Source organism: Staurois parvus, unplaced genomic scaffold (genome assembly GCF_062004578.1).
Source record: "Staurois parvus isolate SC_StPar_1 unplaced genomic scaffold, SC_StPar_1.0 ptg003200l, whole genome shotgun sequence".
NCBI classification, from domain to species: Eukaryota; Metazoa; Chordata; class Amphibia; order Anura; family Ranidae; genus Staurois; species Staurois parvus.
In genome coordinates, this window is record NW_028320996.1 from 55,941 (window position 1) to 73,957 (window position 18,017).

Here is an 18,017-nt window from a genome sequence, read left to right on the forward strand (position 1 = left end):
CCCAACCCCCGCCCGTCCTTGCACCCCCCCCCCCCCAGTTGATGAACTTACCGTATGGCAGAGACCTCCTACCGTCCCGGGAACACGGATTCACCGCTTGTATGTGAAAGATAACATCATTCACGGGACGATTCCCAGAATAATCACAGAAGGAACTGTTACAGTGAGTGACGGCATGAAAACCTGTAATATCCTGTAATATCAGGAGGGATCGGGGGAGGGGATTGGGTCAGGGGGTCCTCTGACAGCTCAGTCTGCCCCAGTGACTGAACGGCCCGAGGTTCCCCCCCCCCCCCCACCGGGTGATCCGCGCTCTATAGGGGGTCCCGGCGCCTCGAACCCTCATCCGGAGTCACATGTGCGGGTTGTATGGAAACGCCGCTCTGCCGACGCCCCATCTAATGTGAAGCCTCAGCCAATGCCATGCGTCAGGGGGCGGGGCTCGGGCCGCTCTTCACATGAGATGGGGGGGTCAGGTGAGAGGTGGCCTCTGATTGGCTGCTGGGCTCACCGTTCTTGCTGGGTAGTTTGTCCAGCAGGCGGAGGAGGATCCCGTTCAGTTTGTCTCTTTTGGCTTGCTGTCCCTCGGGGGAGGAGCAGAGGCGTGGCGGGGGGCTGTCACTCTCCACCGCGGCGCTCTCTCCACCCTCCGGCTGCGTGGAGCCGCCCACCTCCGAGTCCTCCTGTACCGCCGCGTCATGGTTTACCATTAAATCCTCCATGAGGGGCGAGGGGTCCTCCTGCTGGAGATCGGCGCTGGGGGGCTTGGGCCGCTCCGACTTCCAGGATGACCTATTGAGAGATGGGACACAAGGCGGGGTCTAATGAGGGAGGGGCCAGCGGGAGGAGAACAGGAATGGAGATCAGTGAGGAGAGCGCGCTCACCTGCCGCCGTTCCGCTTGTAGTTGTCTGGAACATAGTGAGGCTGCAAAACAAGATGGAGGAGGTTTACAATGCATGTCATGTGGCCCCAGCCCCGCCCCGGGCCCTCAGCTGCTGATTGGTCTGCTGGGCAGTTCAACTCCAACCAAAACTTTCATTATTTCGGGTGGAGCTTCTGGTTTCTACCTCTTCCTGTCCCTGTGACACCTGTACAAGAAATGGGGGTGTGGGTGTCACCAGGACAGGAAGTCACATTGTATGAGGTTGTAACCATCACTTCCTGTCCCTGTGACACCTGTACAAGAAATGGGGGTGTGGGTGTCACCAGGACAGGAAGTCACATTGTATGAGGTTGTAACCATCACTTCCTGTCCCTGTGACACCTGTACAAGAAATGGGGGTGTGGGTGTCACCAGGACAGGAAGTCACATTGTATGAGGTTGTAACCATCATTTCCTGTCCCTGTGACACCTGTACAAGAAATGGGGGTGTGGGTGTCACCAGGACAGGAAGTTACATTGTATGAGGTTGTAACCATCACTGCCTGTCCCTGTGACACCTGTACAAGAAATGGGGGATGTGGGTGTCACCAGGACAGGAAGTCAGATTGTATGAGGTTGTAACCATCACTTCCTGTCCCTGTGACACCTGTACAAGAAACGGGGGTGTGGGTGTCACCAGGACAGGAATACACACTGTATGAAGCTTTTCCCATCACTTCCTGTCCCTGTGACACCTGTACAAGAAATGGGGGTGTGGGTGTCACCAGGACAGGAAGTCTTATTGTATGAGGTTGTAACTATCATTTCCTGTCCCTGTGACACCTGTACAAGAAACGGGGGTGTGGGTGTCACCAGGACAGGAATACACACTGTATGAAGCTTTTCCCATCACTTCCTGTCCCTGTGACACTTGTACAAGAAATGGGGGATGTGGGTGTCACCAGGACAGGAAGTCACATTATATGAGATTGTAACCATCACTTCCTGTCCCTGTGACACCCATACAAAAAACGGGGGTGTGGGTGTCACTAGGACAGGAAGTCACATTGTATGAGGTTGTAACCATCACTTCCTGTCCCTGTGACACCCGTACAAGAAACGGGGGTGTGGGTGTCACCAGGACAGGAAGTGAGAAGACTCCCCGAGACCAACATAAAACCCCATCCCCGCTCCATCCGATGTCTTGTCTGGAGTTCTACCCTCCCCCCGGTGTCACAGGAAAGACGCTACTTACAGAGAAGTCTCTTTTCGGGGCCATCTTCTTGGAGAAGTGGTCGAAGGCGTAGTTCTTGGTGCAGACGGGGTAGCGATTCCGGTGGATTTTGTAGAATAAGTGCGCTGATTTGTCCAGCCGGTAGTCACAGATATGAACGTCTTGTTCCTTCACTCCCTTCGGCCGGCCTGTGGAGGAGACACAGAGGGTGTCACACGATGTCCTGTGACACCCCGCACATCTAAGGACTCACCATGGGGTGGCGCTCACCTTTGCAGTACGTATACAGGTCCAGCACGCAGCATGTCCCCACCACGGCCTCCAGCGGGATGATCTCATACAGCGGCACGCGGAAAAGCTCGTTGTGGTAAAACTTGCGTGATGGCGCATGGTGCGTCTCATGGGGCCGAAAATAATGGTGGCCAAAGGCGAATCGTTCGCCCCTGTGGAGGAAGAAGAACATCCATTATGGAGACATCGGGAGGAGGAAGCCATCGGTTTTACTCCAGGTGAAATCTTTTGCTTAGAATCCACTGAAGGACACAAGAGTTCAGATAGTGTCGGGTTATACTGCCACCTACAGGAGGACTGGGCACTGAAAAACTGAAGGCCACCCCCAGGACAATGCCTCCTCGTCCCAGCATGCCTCAGTAGGAAGCATTACCAACAGCATGATGAGAGTGGAGCGATCTGTGGCCCTCAATGGTCTCCAGGAAAAGAATCTTACACTGAGCACTTTCTCATCCATTGATGGACGCAGGAATTCAGATCCAGGCTGGATGTCCAAAATTAGTCCAAGAGGAGGACAACAAGGACTTACAAGTCCAGAAAGGACGGGGGAACTGCCTGCAGCCCAGAGGCTGCCTGAGGGCCCAAATCTGAACCAGATGAGGCCAAACTTCCAACCAGACAGGGGAAACGCCAACACGGCCTGTGAAGAACATTGAGGCTCGACTGAAGCTCAGACCAGACAGGGGAACCGCCAACACAACCCGTGAAGAACACAGAGGATCAACTGAAGCTCAGACCAGACAGGGGAACCGCCAACACGGCCTGTGGAGAACACAGAGGATCAACTGAAGCTCAGACCAGACAGGGGAACCGCCAACACAACCCGTGAAGAACACAGAGGATCAACTGAAGCTCAGACAAGGGAACCGCCAACACGGCCTGTGGAGAACACAGAAGATCAACTGAAGCTCAGACCAGACAGGGGAACCGCCAACATGGCCTGTGGAGAACACAGAGGATCAACTGAAGCTCAGACCAGACAGGGGAACCGCCAACACAACCCGTGAAGAACACAGAGGATCAACTGAAGCTCAGACAAGGGAACCGCCAACATGGCCTGTGGAGAACACAGAGGATCAACTGAAGCTCAGACCAGACAGGGGAACCGCCAACATGGCCTGTGGAGAACACAGAGGATCAACTGAAGCTCAGACCAGACAGGGGAACCGCCAACACAACCCGTGAAGAACACAGAGGATCAACTGAAGCTCAGACCAGACAGGGGAACTGCCAACATGGCCTGTGGAGAACACAGAGGATCAACTGAAGCTCAGACCAGACAGGGGAACCGCCAACACAACCCGTGAAGAACACAGAGGATCAACTGAAGCTCAGACCAGACAGGGGAACCGCCAACACGGCCTGTGGAGAACACAGAGGATCAACTGAAGCTCAGACCAGACAGGGGAACCGCCAACACAACCCGTGAAGAACACAGAGGATCAACTGAAGCTCAGACCAGACAGGGGAACCGCCAACACAACCCGTGAAGAACACAGAGGATCAACTGAAGCTCAGACCAGACAGGGGAACCGCCAACATGGCCTGTGGAGAACACAGAGGATCAACTGAAGCTCAGACCAGACAGGGGAACCGCCAACACAACCCGTGAAGAACACAGAGGATCAACTGAAGCTCAGACCAGACAGGGGAACCGCCAACATGGCCTGTGGAGAACACAGAGGATCAACTGAAGCTCAGACCAGACAGGGGAACCGCCAACACAACCCGTGAAGAACACAGAGGATCAACTGAAGCTCAGACCAGACAGGGGAACCGCCAACACGGCCTGTGGAGAACACAGAGGATCAACTGAAGCTCAGACCAGACAGGGGAACCGCCAACACGGCCTGCGGAGAACACAGAGGATCAACTGAAGCTCAGACCAGACAGGGGAACCGCCAACACAACCCGTGAAGAACACAGAGGATCAACTGAAGCTCAGACCAGACAGGGGAACCGCCAACATGGCCCGTGAAGAACACAGAGGATCAACTGAAGCTCAGACCAGACAGGGGAACCGCCAACATGGCCAGTGGAGAACACAGAGGATCAACTGAAGCTCAGACCAGACAGGGGAACCGCCAACACAACCCGTGAAGAACACAGAGGATCAACTGAAGCTCAGACCAGACAGGGGAACCGCCAACACGGCCTGTGGAGAACACAGAGGATCAACTGAAGCTCAGACCAGACAGGGGAACCGCCAACACGGCCTGCGGAGAACACAGAGGATCAACTGAAGCTCAGACCAGACAGGGGAACCGCCAACACAACCCGTGAAGAACACAGAGGATCAACTGAAGCTCAGACCAGACAGGGGAACCGCCAACATGGCCCGTGAAGAACACAGAGGATCAACTGAAGCTCAGACCAGACAGGGGAACCGCCAACATGGCCAGTGGAGAACACAGAGGATCAACTGAAGCTCAGACCAGACAGGGGAACCGCCAACACAACCCGTGAAGAACACAGAGGATCAACTGAAGCTCAGACCAGACAGGGGAACCGCCAACACAACCCGTGAAGAACACAGAGGATCAACTGAAGCTCAGACAAGGGAACCGCCAACACGGCCTGTGAAGAACACAGAGGATCAACTGAAGCTCAGACCAGACAGGGGAACCGCCAACATGGCCCGTGAAGAACACAGAGGATCAACTGAAGCTCAGACCGGACAAGGGAACCTCAAACACAGCCTATAAAGAACACAGAGGATCAACCAAAGTTCAGACCAGACAGGGGATATGCCAACATGACCCGTGAAAAAACATGTCAACCTGAAGCTCAGACCAGATGGGAACTGCCAACATGACCCATGAAGAACACAGAGGATCAACAGAAGCTCAGACCAGACAGGGGAACCGCCAACATGGCCCGTGGAGAACACAGAGGATCAACTGAAGCTCAGACCAGACAGGGGAACCGCCAACATGGCCCGTGAAGAACACAGAGGATCAACTGAAGCTCAGACCGGACAAGGGAACCTCAAACACAGCCTATAAAGAACACAGAGGATCAACCAAAGTTCAGACCAGACAGGGGATATGCCAACATGACCCGTGAAAAAACATGTCAACCTGAAGCTCAGACCAGATGGGAACTGCCAACATGACCCATGAAGAACACAGAGGATCAACAGAAGCTCAGACCAGACAGGGGAACCGCCAACACAACCCGTGAAGAACACAGAGGATCAACTGAAGCTCAGACAAGGGAACCGCCAACACAACCCGTGAAGAACACAGAGGATCAACTGAAGCTCAGACAAGGGAACCGCCAACACAACCCGTGAAGAACACAGAGGATCAACTGAAGCTCAGACTAGACAGGGAACCGCCAACACGGCCTGTGAAAAACATGGAGGATCAACTGAAGCTCAGACCAGACAGGGGAACCACCAACACGGCCTATAAAAAACACAGAGGATCAACCAAAGTTCAGACCAGACAGGGGATATGCCAACATGACCCGTGAAAAACATGTCAACCTGAAGCTCAGACCAGACGGGAACTGCCAACATGACCCATGAAGAACACAGAGGATCAACTGAAGCTCAGACCAGACAGGGGAACTGCCAACACGACTCGGGAAGAACACAGACGGTAGACTTAAGCTCAGACCAAATGGGAACTGCCAATACGACCCGTGAAGAACATGGAGGATCAACTGAAGCTCAGACCAGACAGGGGAACCACCAACACAATCTGTGAAGGACATGTTAACCTGAAGCACAGACCAGGCAGGGGAACCACCAACACGATCTGTGAAGAACACGTCAACTTGAAGCACAGACCAGACAGGGGAACCACCAACACGATCTGTGAAGAACACGTCAACTTGAAGCACAGACCAGACAGGGGAACCACCAACACGATCTGTGAACAGGTCAACCTGAAGCACAGACCAGGCAGGGGAACCACCAACACGATCTGTGAACAGGTCAACCTGAAGCACAGACCAGACAGGGGAACCACCAACACGATCTGTGAACAGGTCAACCTGAAGCACAGACCAGACAGGGGAACCACCAACACGATCTGTGAAGAACACGTCAACTTGAAGCACAGACCAGGCAGGGGAACCACCACATGATCTGTGAAGAACACGTCAACCTGAAGCACAGACCAGACAGGGCAATTGCCAGCACAACCCGTGAAGAACACGTCAAACTGAAGCTCAGACCAGACAAGGGAACCGCCAAAGAGGATCAATTGAAGCTCAGACCAGGAAAAAAAAAGGTCACCACCACGGGGGAAGAGATCCACACAGAAGGGACTCCACCCTGAATCAGCTGATCAACCAGAACCCACCGAAAACAGGCAGGACAACGATTTCCCACAACCTGATGAGGTCAACAACAAATGGGCCAAGTCCTTGGAAGGAACAAGTCCAAAAAGAGAACCTAAACAAAAAGCAGGTTCTGGTGAAAAGACCAGAAGCTCTAAAAGGGAAAAACCTAAAACCTTTACAGGCTCGAGCCCCAGGGTCATAGGACAAACAGCTGACCTCGCTAAGCACGACTTGCCAGGGAAACCCCGGAATCTGGGTTACTGACCTCGCTAAGCAAGACTTGCCAGGGAAACCCCGGAATCTGGGTTACTGACCTCGCTAAGCAAGACTTGCCAGGGAAACCCCGGAATCTGGGTTTCTGACCTCGCTAAGCAAGACTTGCCAGGGAAACCCCCGGAATCTGGGTTACTGACCTCGCTAAGCATGACTTGCCAGGGAAACCCCGGAATCTGGGTTGGGGTTACTGACCTTGCTAAGCAAGACTTGCCAGGGAAACCCCGGAATCTGGGTTACTGACCTCGCTAAGCAAGACTTGCCAGGGAAACCCCGGAATCTGGGTTGGGGTTACTGACCTCGCTAAGCAAGACTTGCCAGGGAAACCCCGGAATCTGGGTTACTGACCTCGCTAAGCAAGACTTGCCAGGGAAACCCCGGAATCTGGGTTAGGGTTACTGACCTCGCTAAGCAAGACTTGCCAGGGAAACCCCAGAATCTGGGTTAGGGTTACTGACCTCGCTAAGCAAGACTTGCCAGGGAAACCCCCGGAATCTGGGTTACTGACCTCGCTAAGCAAGACTTGCCAGGGAAACCCCGGAATCTGGGTTACTGACCTCGCTAAGCAAGACTTGCCAGGGAAACCCCGGAATCTGGGTTAGGGTTACTGACCTCGCTAAGCAAGACTTGCCAGGGAAACCCCAGAATCTGGGTTAGGGTTACTGACCTCGCTAAGCAAGACTTGCCAGGGAAACCCCCGGAATCTGGGTTACTGACCTCGCTAAGCACGACTTGCCAGGGAAACCCCGGAATCTGGGTTACTGACCTCGCTAAGCAAGACTTGCCAGGGAAACCCCGGAATCTGGGTTGGGGTTACTGACCTTGCTAAGCAAGACTTGCCAGGGAAACCCCGGAATCTGGGTTACTGACCTCGCTAAGCAAGACTTGCCAGGGAAACCCCGGAATCTGGGTTACTGACCTCGCTAAGCAAGACTTGCCAGGGAAACCCCGGAATCTGGGTTACTGACCTCGCTAAGCACGACTTGCCAGGGAAACCCCGGAATCTGGGTTACTGACCTCGCTAAGCAAGACTTGCCAGGGAAACCCCGGAATCTGGGTTAGGGTTACTATAGAGCCCAGTGCCTGGAGGACACAACCCAGCATGGCCCCAGGATCCTCCATTCCAGCTACAGCCTCTGAAGTAGGAGGAGACCAGCCTCTGAAGTAGGAGGAGACCAGCCTCTGAAGTAGGAGGAGACCAGCCTCTGAAGTAGGAGGAGACCAGCCCTGATAGAGATGCAGTGAGGAATCTTGATGAAGTCAATGGAATCCGAGGAAAATCGAAGAAAAATAGGCGGCCATCGATCGGTGAGACTTTCCCCATCACCTAGGTCAGTGGGGGCCCTCCAGCTGTTGTAGAACTGCAAGTCCCATGAGGCATTGCACAACTGAGCATGACTCCCAAAGGCAGAGGCATGATGGGACTTGTAGTTCACCAACAGCTGGAGGGCCACAGTTGCCCACCCCTAACCTAGGACACCAGCAAAGTACAGAGGCATGCTGGGTAGGGGCGGGGTTATCCTGGGGCTGGCCCACAATATTGGCGGTATAACCCGATAGTATGTGACTTCCTGTGTCCTCCATGGAGGAGGAATGTAACGTACGGGACCCGGCGCCCCCCACAGGCAGATCACAGGCAGCCCACTTACTTCTCGTTCTTCCAGAGCTTCTCTATGCGGAAGATGTCCAGTTTGTTGCGGTTGATGTGAGATAAAAGTCGGTAGGATTGTCTCACCGGCTGGCCGTCCGGAGTCCTCCGACTGTCCCTCATCAGATACACGCAGTCCCCTGGTGACACCCAATGGGGGAGACGTGTCAGAGCTGAGCATGGGGGTCACCCCGCCCCCTTCCCTGCACCCCGCCCCCTTCCCTGAACCCCGCCCCCTTCCCTGTCCGGAGTCCTCCGACTGTCCCTCATCAGATACACACAGTCCCCTGGTGACACCCAATGGGGGAGACGTGTCAGAGCTGAGCATAGGGGTCACCCCGCCCCCTTCACTGCACCCCGCCCCCTTCCCTGCACCCCGCCTCCTTCACTGAACCCCGCCCCCTTCCCCGTCCGGAGTCCTCCGACTGTCCCTCATCAGATACACACAGTCCCCTGGTGACACACAATGGGGGAGACGTGTCAGAGCTGAGCATGGGGGTCACCCTGCCCCCTTCCCTGCACCCCGCCCCCTTCCCTGAACCCCGCCCCCTTCCCTGAACCCCGCCTCCTTCACTGAACCCCGCCCCCTTCCCCGTCCGGAGTCCTCCGACTGTCCCTCATCAGATACACACAGTCCCCTGGTGACACACAATGGGGGAGACGTGTCAGAGCTGAGCATGGGGGTCACCCCGCCCCCTTCCCTGCACCCCTCCCCCTTTCCTGCACCCCTTCCGTGAACCCCTCCCCCCTTACCTGCACCCCTCCCACCTCCCCCCATTCCCTGCACCCCTTCGCTGAACCTCTTCCCCCTTCCCTGAACCCCTCCCCTCCTACCCTGCACTCCTCCCACCTCCCCCCATTCCCTGCACCCCCTCACTGAACCCCTCCCCCCTTCCCTGTACCCCTCCCCCCTTCCTGCACCCCTTCCCTGATCCCCTATCCCCCTCCCTGCACCCCTCCCCCTTCCTGATCCCCTATCCCCCTCCCTGCACCCCTCCCCCCTTCCCTGGTCCCCTATCCCCCTCCCTGCACCCCTCCCCCCTTCCCTGGTCCCCTATCCCCCTCCCTGCACCCCTCCCCCCTTCCCTGGTCCCCTATCCCCTCCCTGCACCCCTCCCCCCCTTCCCTGGTCCCCTATCCCCTCCCTGCACCCCTCCCCCCCTTCCCTGGTCCCCTATACCCTCCCTGCACCCCTCCCCCCCTTCCCTGGTCCCCTATCCCCCTCCCTGCACCCCTCCCCCCTTCCCTGGTCCCCTATCCCCCTCCCTGCACCCCTCCCCCCCTTCCCTGGTCCCCTATCCCCCTCCCTGCACCCCTCCCCCCCTTCCCTGGTCCCCTATCCCCCTCCCTGCACCCCTCCCCCCCTTCCCTGGTCCCCTATCCCCCTCCCTGCACCCCTCCCCCCCTCCCTGGTCCCCTATCCCCCTCCCTGCACCCCTCCCCCCTTCCCTGGTCCCCTATCCCCCTCCCTGCACCCCTCCCCCCCTTCCCTGTACCTGTGATCCTAAAATGCCCGGAACACGGAGATCTTTCCTGGTCAGAGGATGGTGTGCGGTAATAGTCTGCAGGGGACCCGGTGTGGTAATAGTCTGCGGTGTGGTAATAGTCTGCAGGGGACCCGGTGTGTGGTAATAGTCTGCAGGGGACCCGGTGTGTGGTAATAGTCTGCAGGGGACCCGGTGTGGTAATAGTCTGCAGGGGACCAGGTGTGGTAATAGTCTGCAGGGGACCCGGTGTGCGGTAATAGTCTGCAGGGGACCCGGTGTGGTAATAGTCTGCAGAGGACCCGGTGAGTGGTAATAGTCTGCAGAGGACCCGGTGTGCGGTAATAGTCTGCAGAGGACCCGGTGAGTGGTAATAGTCTGCAGAGGACCCGGTGTGCGGTAATAGTCTGCAGGGGACCCGGTGTGCGGTAATAGTCTGCAGGGGACCCGGTGTGGTAATAGTCTGCAGGGGACCCGGTGTGGTAATAGTCTGCAGGGGACCCGGTGTGGTAATAGTCTGCAGGGGACCCGGTGTGGTAATAGTCTGCAGGGGACCCGGTGTGCGGTAATAGTCTGCAGGGGACCCGGTGTGGTAATAGTCTGCAGGGGACCCGGTGTGGTAATAGTCTGCAGGGGACCCGGTGTGGTAATAGTCTGCAGGGGACCCGGTGTGCGGTAATAGTCTGCAGGGGACCCGGTGTGCGGTAATAGTCTGCAGGGGACCCGGTGTGCGGTAATAGTCTGCAGGGGACCCGGTGTGCGGTAATAGTCTGCAGGGGACCCGGTGTGCGGTAATAGTCTGCAGGGGACCCGGTGTGCGGTAATAGTCTGCAGGGGACCCGGTGTGGTAATAGTCTGCAGGGGACCCGGTGTGGTAATAGTCTGCAGGGGACCCGGTGTGCGGTAATAGTCTGCAGGGGACCCGGTGTGCGGTAATAGTCTGCAGGAAACCCGGTGTGTGGTAATAGTCTGCAGGGGACCCGGTGTGGTAATAGTCTGCAGGGGACCCGGTGTGGTAATAGTCTGCAGGGGACCCGGTGTGGTAATAGTCTGCAGGGGACCCGGTGTGGTAATAGTCTGCAGGGGACCCGGTGTGGTAATAGTCTGCAGGGGACCCGGTGTGTGGTAATAGTCTGCAGGGGACCCGGTGTGGTAATAGTCTGCAGGGGACCCGGTGTGGTAATAGTCTGCAGGGGACCCGGTGTGGTAATAGTCTGCAGGGGACCCGGTGTGGTAATAGTCTGCAGGGGACCCGGTGTGCGGTAATAGTCTGCAGGGGACCCGGTGTGCGGTAATAGTCTGCAGGGGACCCGGTGTGGTAATAGTCTGCAGGGGACCAGGTGTGGTAATAGTCTGCAGGGGACCCGGTGTGCGGTAATAGTCTGCAGGGGACCCGGTGTGGTAATAGTCTGCAGAGGACCCGGTGAGTGGTAATAGTCTGCAGGGGACCCGGTGAGTGGTAATAGTCTGCAGAGGACCCGGTGAGTGGTAATAGTCTGCAGAGGACCCGGTGTGCGGTAATAGTCTGCAGAGGACCCGGTGAGTGGTAATAGTCTGCAGAGGACCCGGTGTGCGGTAATAGTCTGCAGGGGACCCGGTGTGCGGTAATAGTCTGCAGGGGACCCGGTGTGGTAATAGTCTGCAGGGGACCCGGTGTGGTAATAGTCTGCAGGGGACCCGGTGTGGTAATAGTCTGCAGGGGACCCGGTGTGGTAATAGTCTGCAGGGGACCCGGTGTGCGGTAATAGTCTGCAGGGGACCCGGTGTGGTAATAGTCTGCAGGGGACCCGGTGTGGTAATAGTCTGCAGGGGACCCGGTGTGCGGTAATAGTCTGCAGGGGACCCGGTGTGCGGTAATAGTCTGCAGGGGACCCGGTGTGCGGTAATAGTCTGCAGAGGACCCGGTGTGTGGTAATAGTCTGCAGGGGACCCGGTGTGTGGTAATAGTCTGCAGGGGACCCGGTGTGTGGTAATAGTCTGCAGGGGACCCGGTGTGTGGTAATAGTCTGCAGGGGACCCGGTGTGTGGTAATAGTCTGCAGGGGACCCGGTGTGCGGTAATAGTCTGCAGGGGACCCGGTGTGGTAATAGTCTGCAGGGGACCCGGTGTGGTAATAGTCTGCAGGGGACCCGGTGTGCGGTAATAGTCTGCAGGGGACCCGGTGTGCGGTAATAGTCTGCAGGAAACCCGGTGTGTGGTAATAGTCTGCAGGGGACCCGGTGTGTGGTAATAGTCTGCAGGGGACCCGGTGTGGTAATAGTCTGCAGGGGACCCGGTGTGGTAATAGTCTGCAGGGGACCCGGTGTGGTAATAGTCTGCAGGGGACCCGGTGTGGTAATAGTCTGCAGGGGACCCGGTGTGGTAATAGTCTGCAGGGGACCCGGTGTGTGGTAATAGTCTGCAGGGGACCCGGTGTGGTAATAGTCTGCAGGGGACCCGGTGTGGTAATAGTCTGCAGGGGACCCGGTGTGGTAATAGTCTGCAGGGGACCCGGTGTGGTAATAGTCTGCAGGGGACCCGGTGTGCGGTAATAGTCTGCAGGGGACCCGGTGTGCGGTAATAGTCTGCAGGGGACCCGGTGTGGTAATAGTCTGCAGGGGACCCGGTGTGGTAATAGTCTGCAGGGGACCCGGTGTGGTAATAGTCTGCAGGGGACCCGGTGTGGTAATAGTCTGCAGGGGACCCGGTGTGGTAATAGTCTGCAGGGGACCCGGTGTGGTAATAGTCTGCAGGGGACCCGGTGTGCGGTAATAGTCTGCAGGGGACCCGGTGTGCGGTAATAGTCTGCAGGGGACCCGGTGTGTGGTAATAGTCTGCAGGGGACCCGGTGTGCGGTAATAGTCTTCAGAGGACCCGGTGTGTGGTAATAGTCTGCAGGGGACCCGGTGTGTGGTAATAGTCTGCAGGGGACCCGGTGTGCGGTAATAGTCTGCAGGGGACCCGGTGTGCGGTAATAGTCTGCAGGAAACCCGGTGTGTGGTAATAGTCTGCAGGAAACCCGGTGTGTGGTAATAGTCTGCAGGAAACCCGGTGTGTGGTAATAGTCTGCAGGGGACCCGGTGTGGTAATAGTCTGCAGGGGACCCGGTGTGGTAATAGTCTGCAGGGGACCCGGTGTGTGGTAATAGTCTGCAGGGGACCCGGTGTGGTAATAGTCTGCAGGGGACCCGGTGTGGTAATAGTCTGCAGGGTGGTACCTTGTCGGAGCAGCAGATCGTCGCGCAGGAGGCAGATGAAATAGATGAATCCGGGTTGAGCGTAATGAGGACACGGGATCATGGGAACTTCCTGTAACAGAAGAAGGCGGGGTCACAGGGGGCACAAGGCGGGGTCATGGGGGGCACAAGGCGGGGTCATGGGGGGCACAAGGCGGGGGCACAAGGCGGGGTCACGGGGGGGGCACAAGGTGGGGTCACGGGGACACAAGGCAGGGTAAAAAGGCGGGGTCACAGGGGGCACAAGGCGGGGTCATGGGGGGCACAAGGCGGGGTCACGGGGGGGGGCACAAGGTGGGGTCACGGGGGCACAAGGCAGGGTAAAAAGGCGGGGTCACGGGGGGCACAAGGCGGGGTCACGGGGGGCACAAGGCGGGGTCACGGGGGGCACAAGGCGGGGGCACAAGGCGGGGTCACGGGGAGCACAAGGCGGGGTCACGGGGGGGCACAAGGTGGGGTCACGGGGGCACAAGGCAGGGTAAAAAGGCTAGGTCACGGGGGGCACAAGGCGGGGTCATGGGGGCACAAGGCGGGGTCACAGGGGAGGCACAAGGCGGGGTCACAGGAGGAACAAGGTGGGGTCACAAGGCGGGGTCACAGGGGGCAGAAGGCAGGGTCACAGGGGGCACAAGGCGGGGTCATGGGGTGCACAAGGCGGGGTCACGGGGGCACAAGGCGGGGTCACGGGGGAGGCACAAGGCGGGGTCACAGGAGGAACAAGGTGGGGTCACAAGGCGGGGTCACAGGGGGCAGAAGGCAGGGTCACAAGGTGGGGTCACAGGGGGCACAAGGCGGGGTCATGGGGTGCACAAGGCGGGGTCACAGGGGGCACAAGGTGGGGTCACAGGGGGCACAAGGCGGGGTCACAGGGGGCACAAGGAGGCAAAAGGTGGGGTCACGGGGGCACAAAGCGGGGTCACAAGGGACACAAGGCGGGGTCACAGGGGGCACAAGGAGGCAAAAGGTGGGGTCACGGGGGGCACAAGGCGGGGTCACGGGGGGCACAAGGCAGGGTCACGGGGGGCACAAGGCGGGGTCACGGGGGGCACAAGGCGGGGTCACGGGGGGCTCCTTACCCGATCGATGGCCCGGGGGTCACACTGCTCACACAGGTAATGCTCCACGTCTGACGTCACCCCCATACAGTCACAGTGCTGCCAGACCTGCGGGGGAGGGGCAAAAACTGGTCACACCCCCAACAATAACAAGGATCACACTGAGACACGCCCACTGCAGCTGAAGGAGTGAGACTCCCAGGAATCCCACTCAAGGGATCCGACTCCGGAGATCATGGGGGAGGAGTCAGCATGAATGAGGGGACCGCCCACCAAGGAGGGCTATATGTCCGCCCCGCCCCCGAGGAGCTACCGTGCTCAGCATGAATGAGGACACTCCTCTATCAATCCCTCCTCATACACCCCCCCGTGATCGCTCCTCGTACGCCCCCCCGTGATCGCTCCTCGTACGCCCCCCCGTGATCGCTCCTCGCACGCCCCCCCGTGATCCCTCCTCGTACGCCCCCCCGTGATCCCTCCTCGTACGCCCCCCCGTGATCGCTCCTCGCACGCCCCCCCGTGATCGCTCCTCGTACGCCCCCCGTGATCGCTCCTCGCACGCCCCCCCGTGATCCCTCCTCGTACGCCCCCCCGTGATCCCTCCTCGTACGCCCCCCCGTGATCGCTCCTCGCACGCCCCCCCGTGATCGCTCCTCGCACGCCCCCCCGTGATCCCTCCTCGTACGCCCCCCCGTGATCCCTCCTCGTGCGCCCCCCCGTGATCCCTCCTCGTGCGCCCCCCCGTGATCGCTCCTCGTGCACCCCCCCGTGATCCCTCCTCGTGCACCCCCCGTGATCCCTCCTTGTACACCCCCCCCCGTGATCCCTCCTCGTACACCCCCCCCCCGTGATCCCTCCTCGTACACCCCCCGTGATCCCTCCTCGTACACCCCCCGTGATCGCTCCTCGTACACCCCTCTGTGATCGCTCCTCATACACCCCTCTGTGATCCCTCCTCATACACCCCTCTGTGATCCCTCCTCATACACCCTCTGTGATCGCTCCTCATACACCCCCCTGTGATCCCTCCTCATACACCCCCCTGTGATCCCTCCTCATACACCCCCCTGTGATCCCTCCTCATACACCCCCCTGTGATCCCTCCTCATACGCCCCCCTGTGATCGCTCCTCATACACCCTCTGTGATCGCTCCTCATACGCCCCTCTGTGATCCCTCCTCATACGCCCCCCTGTGATCGCTCCTCATACACCCTCTGTGATCGCTCCTCATACACCCCCCTGTGATCCCTCCTCATACACCCCTCTGTGATCCCTCCTCATACACCCCTCTGTGATCCCTCCTCATACACCCCTCTGTGATCCCTCCTCATACACCCCTCTGTGATCCCTCCTCATACACCCTCTGTGATCCCTCCTCATACACCCCCCTGTGATCGCTCCTCATACGCCCCTCTGTGATCGCTCCTCATACACCCTCTGTGATCCCTCCTCATACGCCCCCCTGTGATCCCTCCTCATACGCCCCCCTGTGATCCCTCCTCATACACCCCCCTGTGATCCCTCCTCATACACCCTCTGTGATCCCTCCTCATACGCCCCCCTGTGATCCCTCCTCATACGCCCCCCTGTGATCCCTCCTCATACGCCCCCGTGATCCCTCCTCATACGCCCCCCTGTGATCCCTCCTCATACGCCCCCCTGTGATCGCTCCTCATACGCCCCTCTGTGATCGCTCCTCATACACCCCCCTGTGATCCCTCCTCATACACCCCCCTGTGATCCCTCCTCATACACCCCCCTGTGATCGCTCCTCATACACCCCCCTGTGATCCCTCCTCATACACCCCCCTGTGATCCCTCCTCATACACCCTCTGTGATCCCTCCTCATACACCCTGTGATCCCTCCTCATACACCCCTCTGTGATCGCTCCTCATACACCCCCCTGTGATCGCTCCTCATACACCCCCCTGTGATCCCTCCTCATACACCCCCGTGATCGCTCCTCATACACCCCCCTGTGATCGCTCCTCATGCACCCCCCTGTGATCCCTCCTCATACACCCCTCTGTGATCCCTCCTCATACACCCCCCTGTGATCGCTCCTCCTACACCCCCCTGTGATCGCTCCTCATACACCCCCCTGTGATCCCTCCTCATACACCCTCTGTGATCCCTCCTCATACACCCTGTGATCCCTCCTCATACACCCCTCTGTGATCCCTCCTCATACACCCCCCTGTGATCCCTCCTCATACACCCCCCTGTGATCCCTCCTCATACACCCTCTGTGATCCCTCCTCATACACCCTGTGATCCCTCCTCCTACACCCCTCTGTGATCCCTCCTCATACACCCCCGTGATCGCTCCTCATACACCCCCCTGTGATCGCTCCTCATGCACCCCCCTGTGATCCCTCCTCATACACCCCCGTGATCGCTCCTCATACACCCCTCTGTGATCGCTCCTCATACACCCCCCTGTGATCGCTCCTCATACACCCCCCTGTGATCGCTCCTCATACACCCCCCTGTGATCGCTCCTCATACACCCCCCTGTGATCGCTCCTCATACACCCCCCTGTGATCCCTCCTCATACACCCCCCTGTGATCGCTCCTCATACACCCCCCTGTGATCGCTCCTCATACACCCCCCTGTGATCGCTCCTCATACACCCCCCTGTGATCGCTCCTCATGCACCCCCCTGTGATCCCTCCTCATGCACCCCCCTGTGATCGCTCCTCATACACCCCCCTGTGATCGCTCCTCATACACCCCCCTGTGATCGCTCCTCATACACCCCCTGTGATCCCTCCTCATACACCCCCCTGTGATCGCTCCTCATACACCCCCCTGTGATCCCTCCTCATACACCCCCCTGTGATCGCTCCTCATACACCCCCCTGTGATCGCTCCTCATACACCCCCCTGTGATCGCTCCTCATACACCCCCCTGTGATCGCTCCTCATACACCCCCCTGTGATCGCTCCTCATACACCCCCCTGTGATCGCTCCTCATACACCCCCGTGATCGCTCCTCATACACCCCCCTGTGATCGCTCCTCATACACCCCCCTGTGATCGCTCCTCATACACCCCCCTGTGATCGCTCCTCATACACCCCTCTGTGATCCCTCCTCATACACCCCCCTGTGATCCCTCCTCATACACCCCCCTGTGATCGCTCCTCATACACCCCTCTGTGATCCCTCCTCATACACCCCCCTGTGATCCCTCCTCATGCACCCCCCTGTGATCGCTCCTCATACACCCCCCTGTGATCGCTCCTCATGCACTCGATGATGGAGGTTGCACTCACCATACATTTCTCACATTGGATCATCAGCCCCTCGTCCTTGTAGAGGCCGCAGATACAGCGGATGATGTCATCCTCCTTCTCATGGCCGCCATCTTTGTCACATATGGAGGTGTCGCAGCTGTCCACCTCGCTCGCCGTCTCCCCCATAATCTCATCGATCTGCGCTGACGACTCGTGCCTCGCGCTGTAATACGCCTTCCTCAGCCGGCACACGTCCCGACCAATCGCTGACTTCCTGCCGTGGTACTTCTGGGAGGGAAGCGGAGGATGATATGGAGGGGGAGGAGCCACGACAAACGGTCACTGTATGGAGGGGGGAGGAGCCAAGGCGGCCCAGTCACTGTATGGAGGGGGAGGAGCCACGACGGCCTAGTCAAT

General features: G+C 58.4%; 1 protein-coding gene across 1 annotated transcript in view; it reads right to left on the reverse strand.

Annotated features, from left to right (window-relative positions):
* ASH1L (ASH1 like histone lysine methyltransferase) overlaps positions 1-18,017 on the reverse strand; it is a gene marked incomplete at its 5' end in the record, with an annotated part of 31,995 nt that overhangs the window by 1,908 nt on the left and 12,070 nt on the right. Inside the window, 8 exons of the mRNA XM_089667346.1 lie at positions 512-792; positions 886-926; positions 2,120-2,286; positions 2,369-2,541; positions 8,605-8,743; positions 13,284-13,374; positions 14,378-14,464; positions 17,640-17,888. Coding sequence (XP_089523472.1) covers positions 512-792; positions 886-926; positions 2,120-2,286; positions 2,369-2,541; positions 8,605-8,743; positions 13,284-13,374; positions 14,378-14,464; positions 17,640-17,888 — 1,228 coding nt within the window. The remainder of the gene's footprint in view (positions 1-511; positions 793-885; positions 927-2,119; positions 2,287-2,368; positions 2,542-8,604; positions 8,744-13,283; positions 13,375-14,377; positions 14,465-17,639; positions 17,889-18,017) is intronic.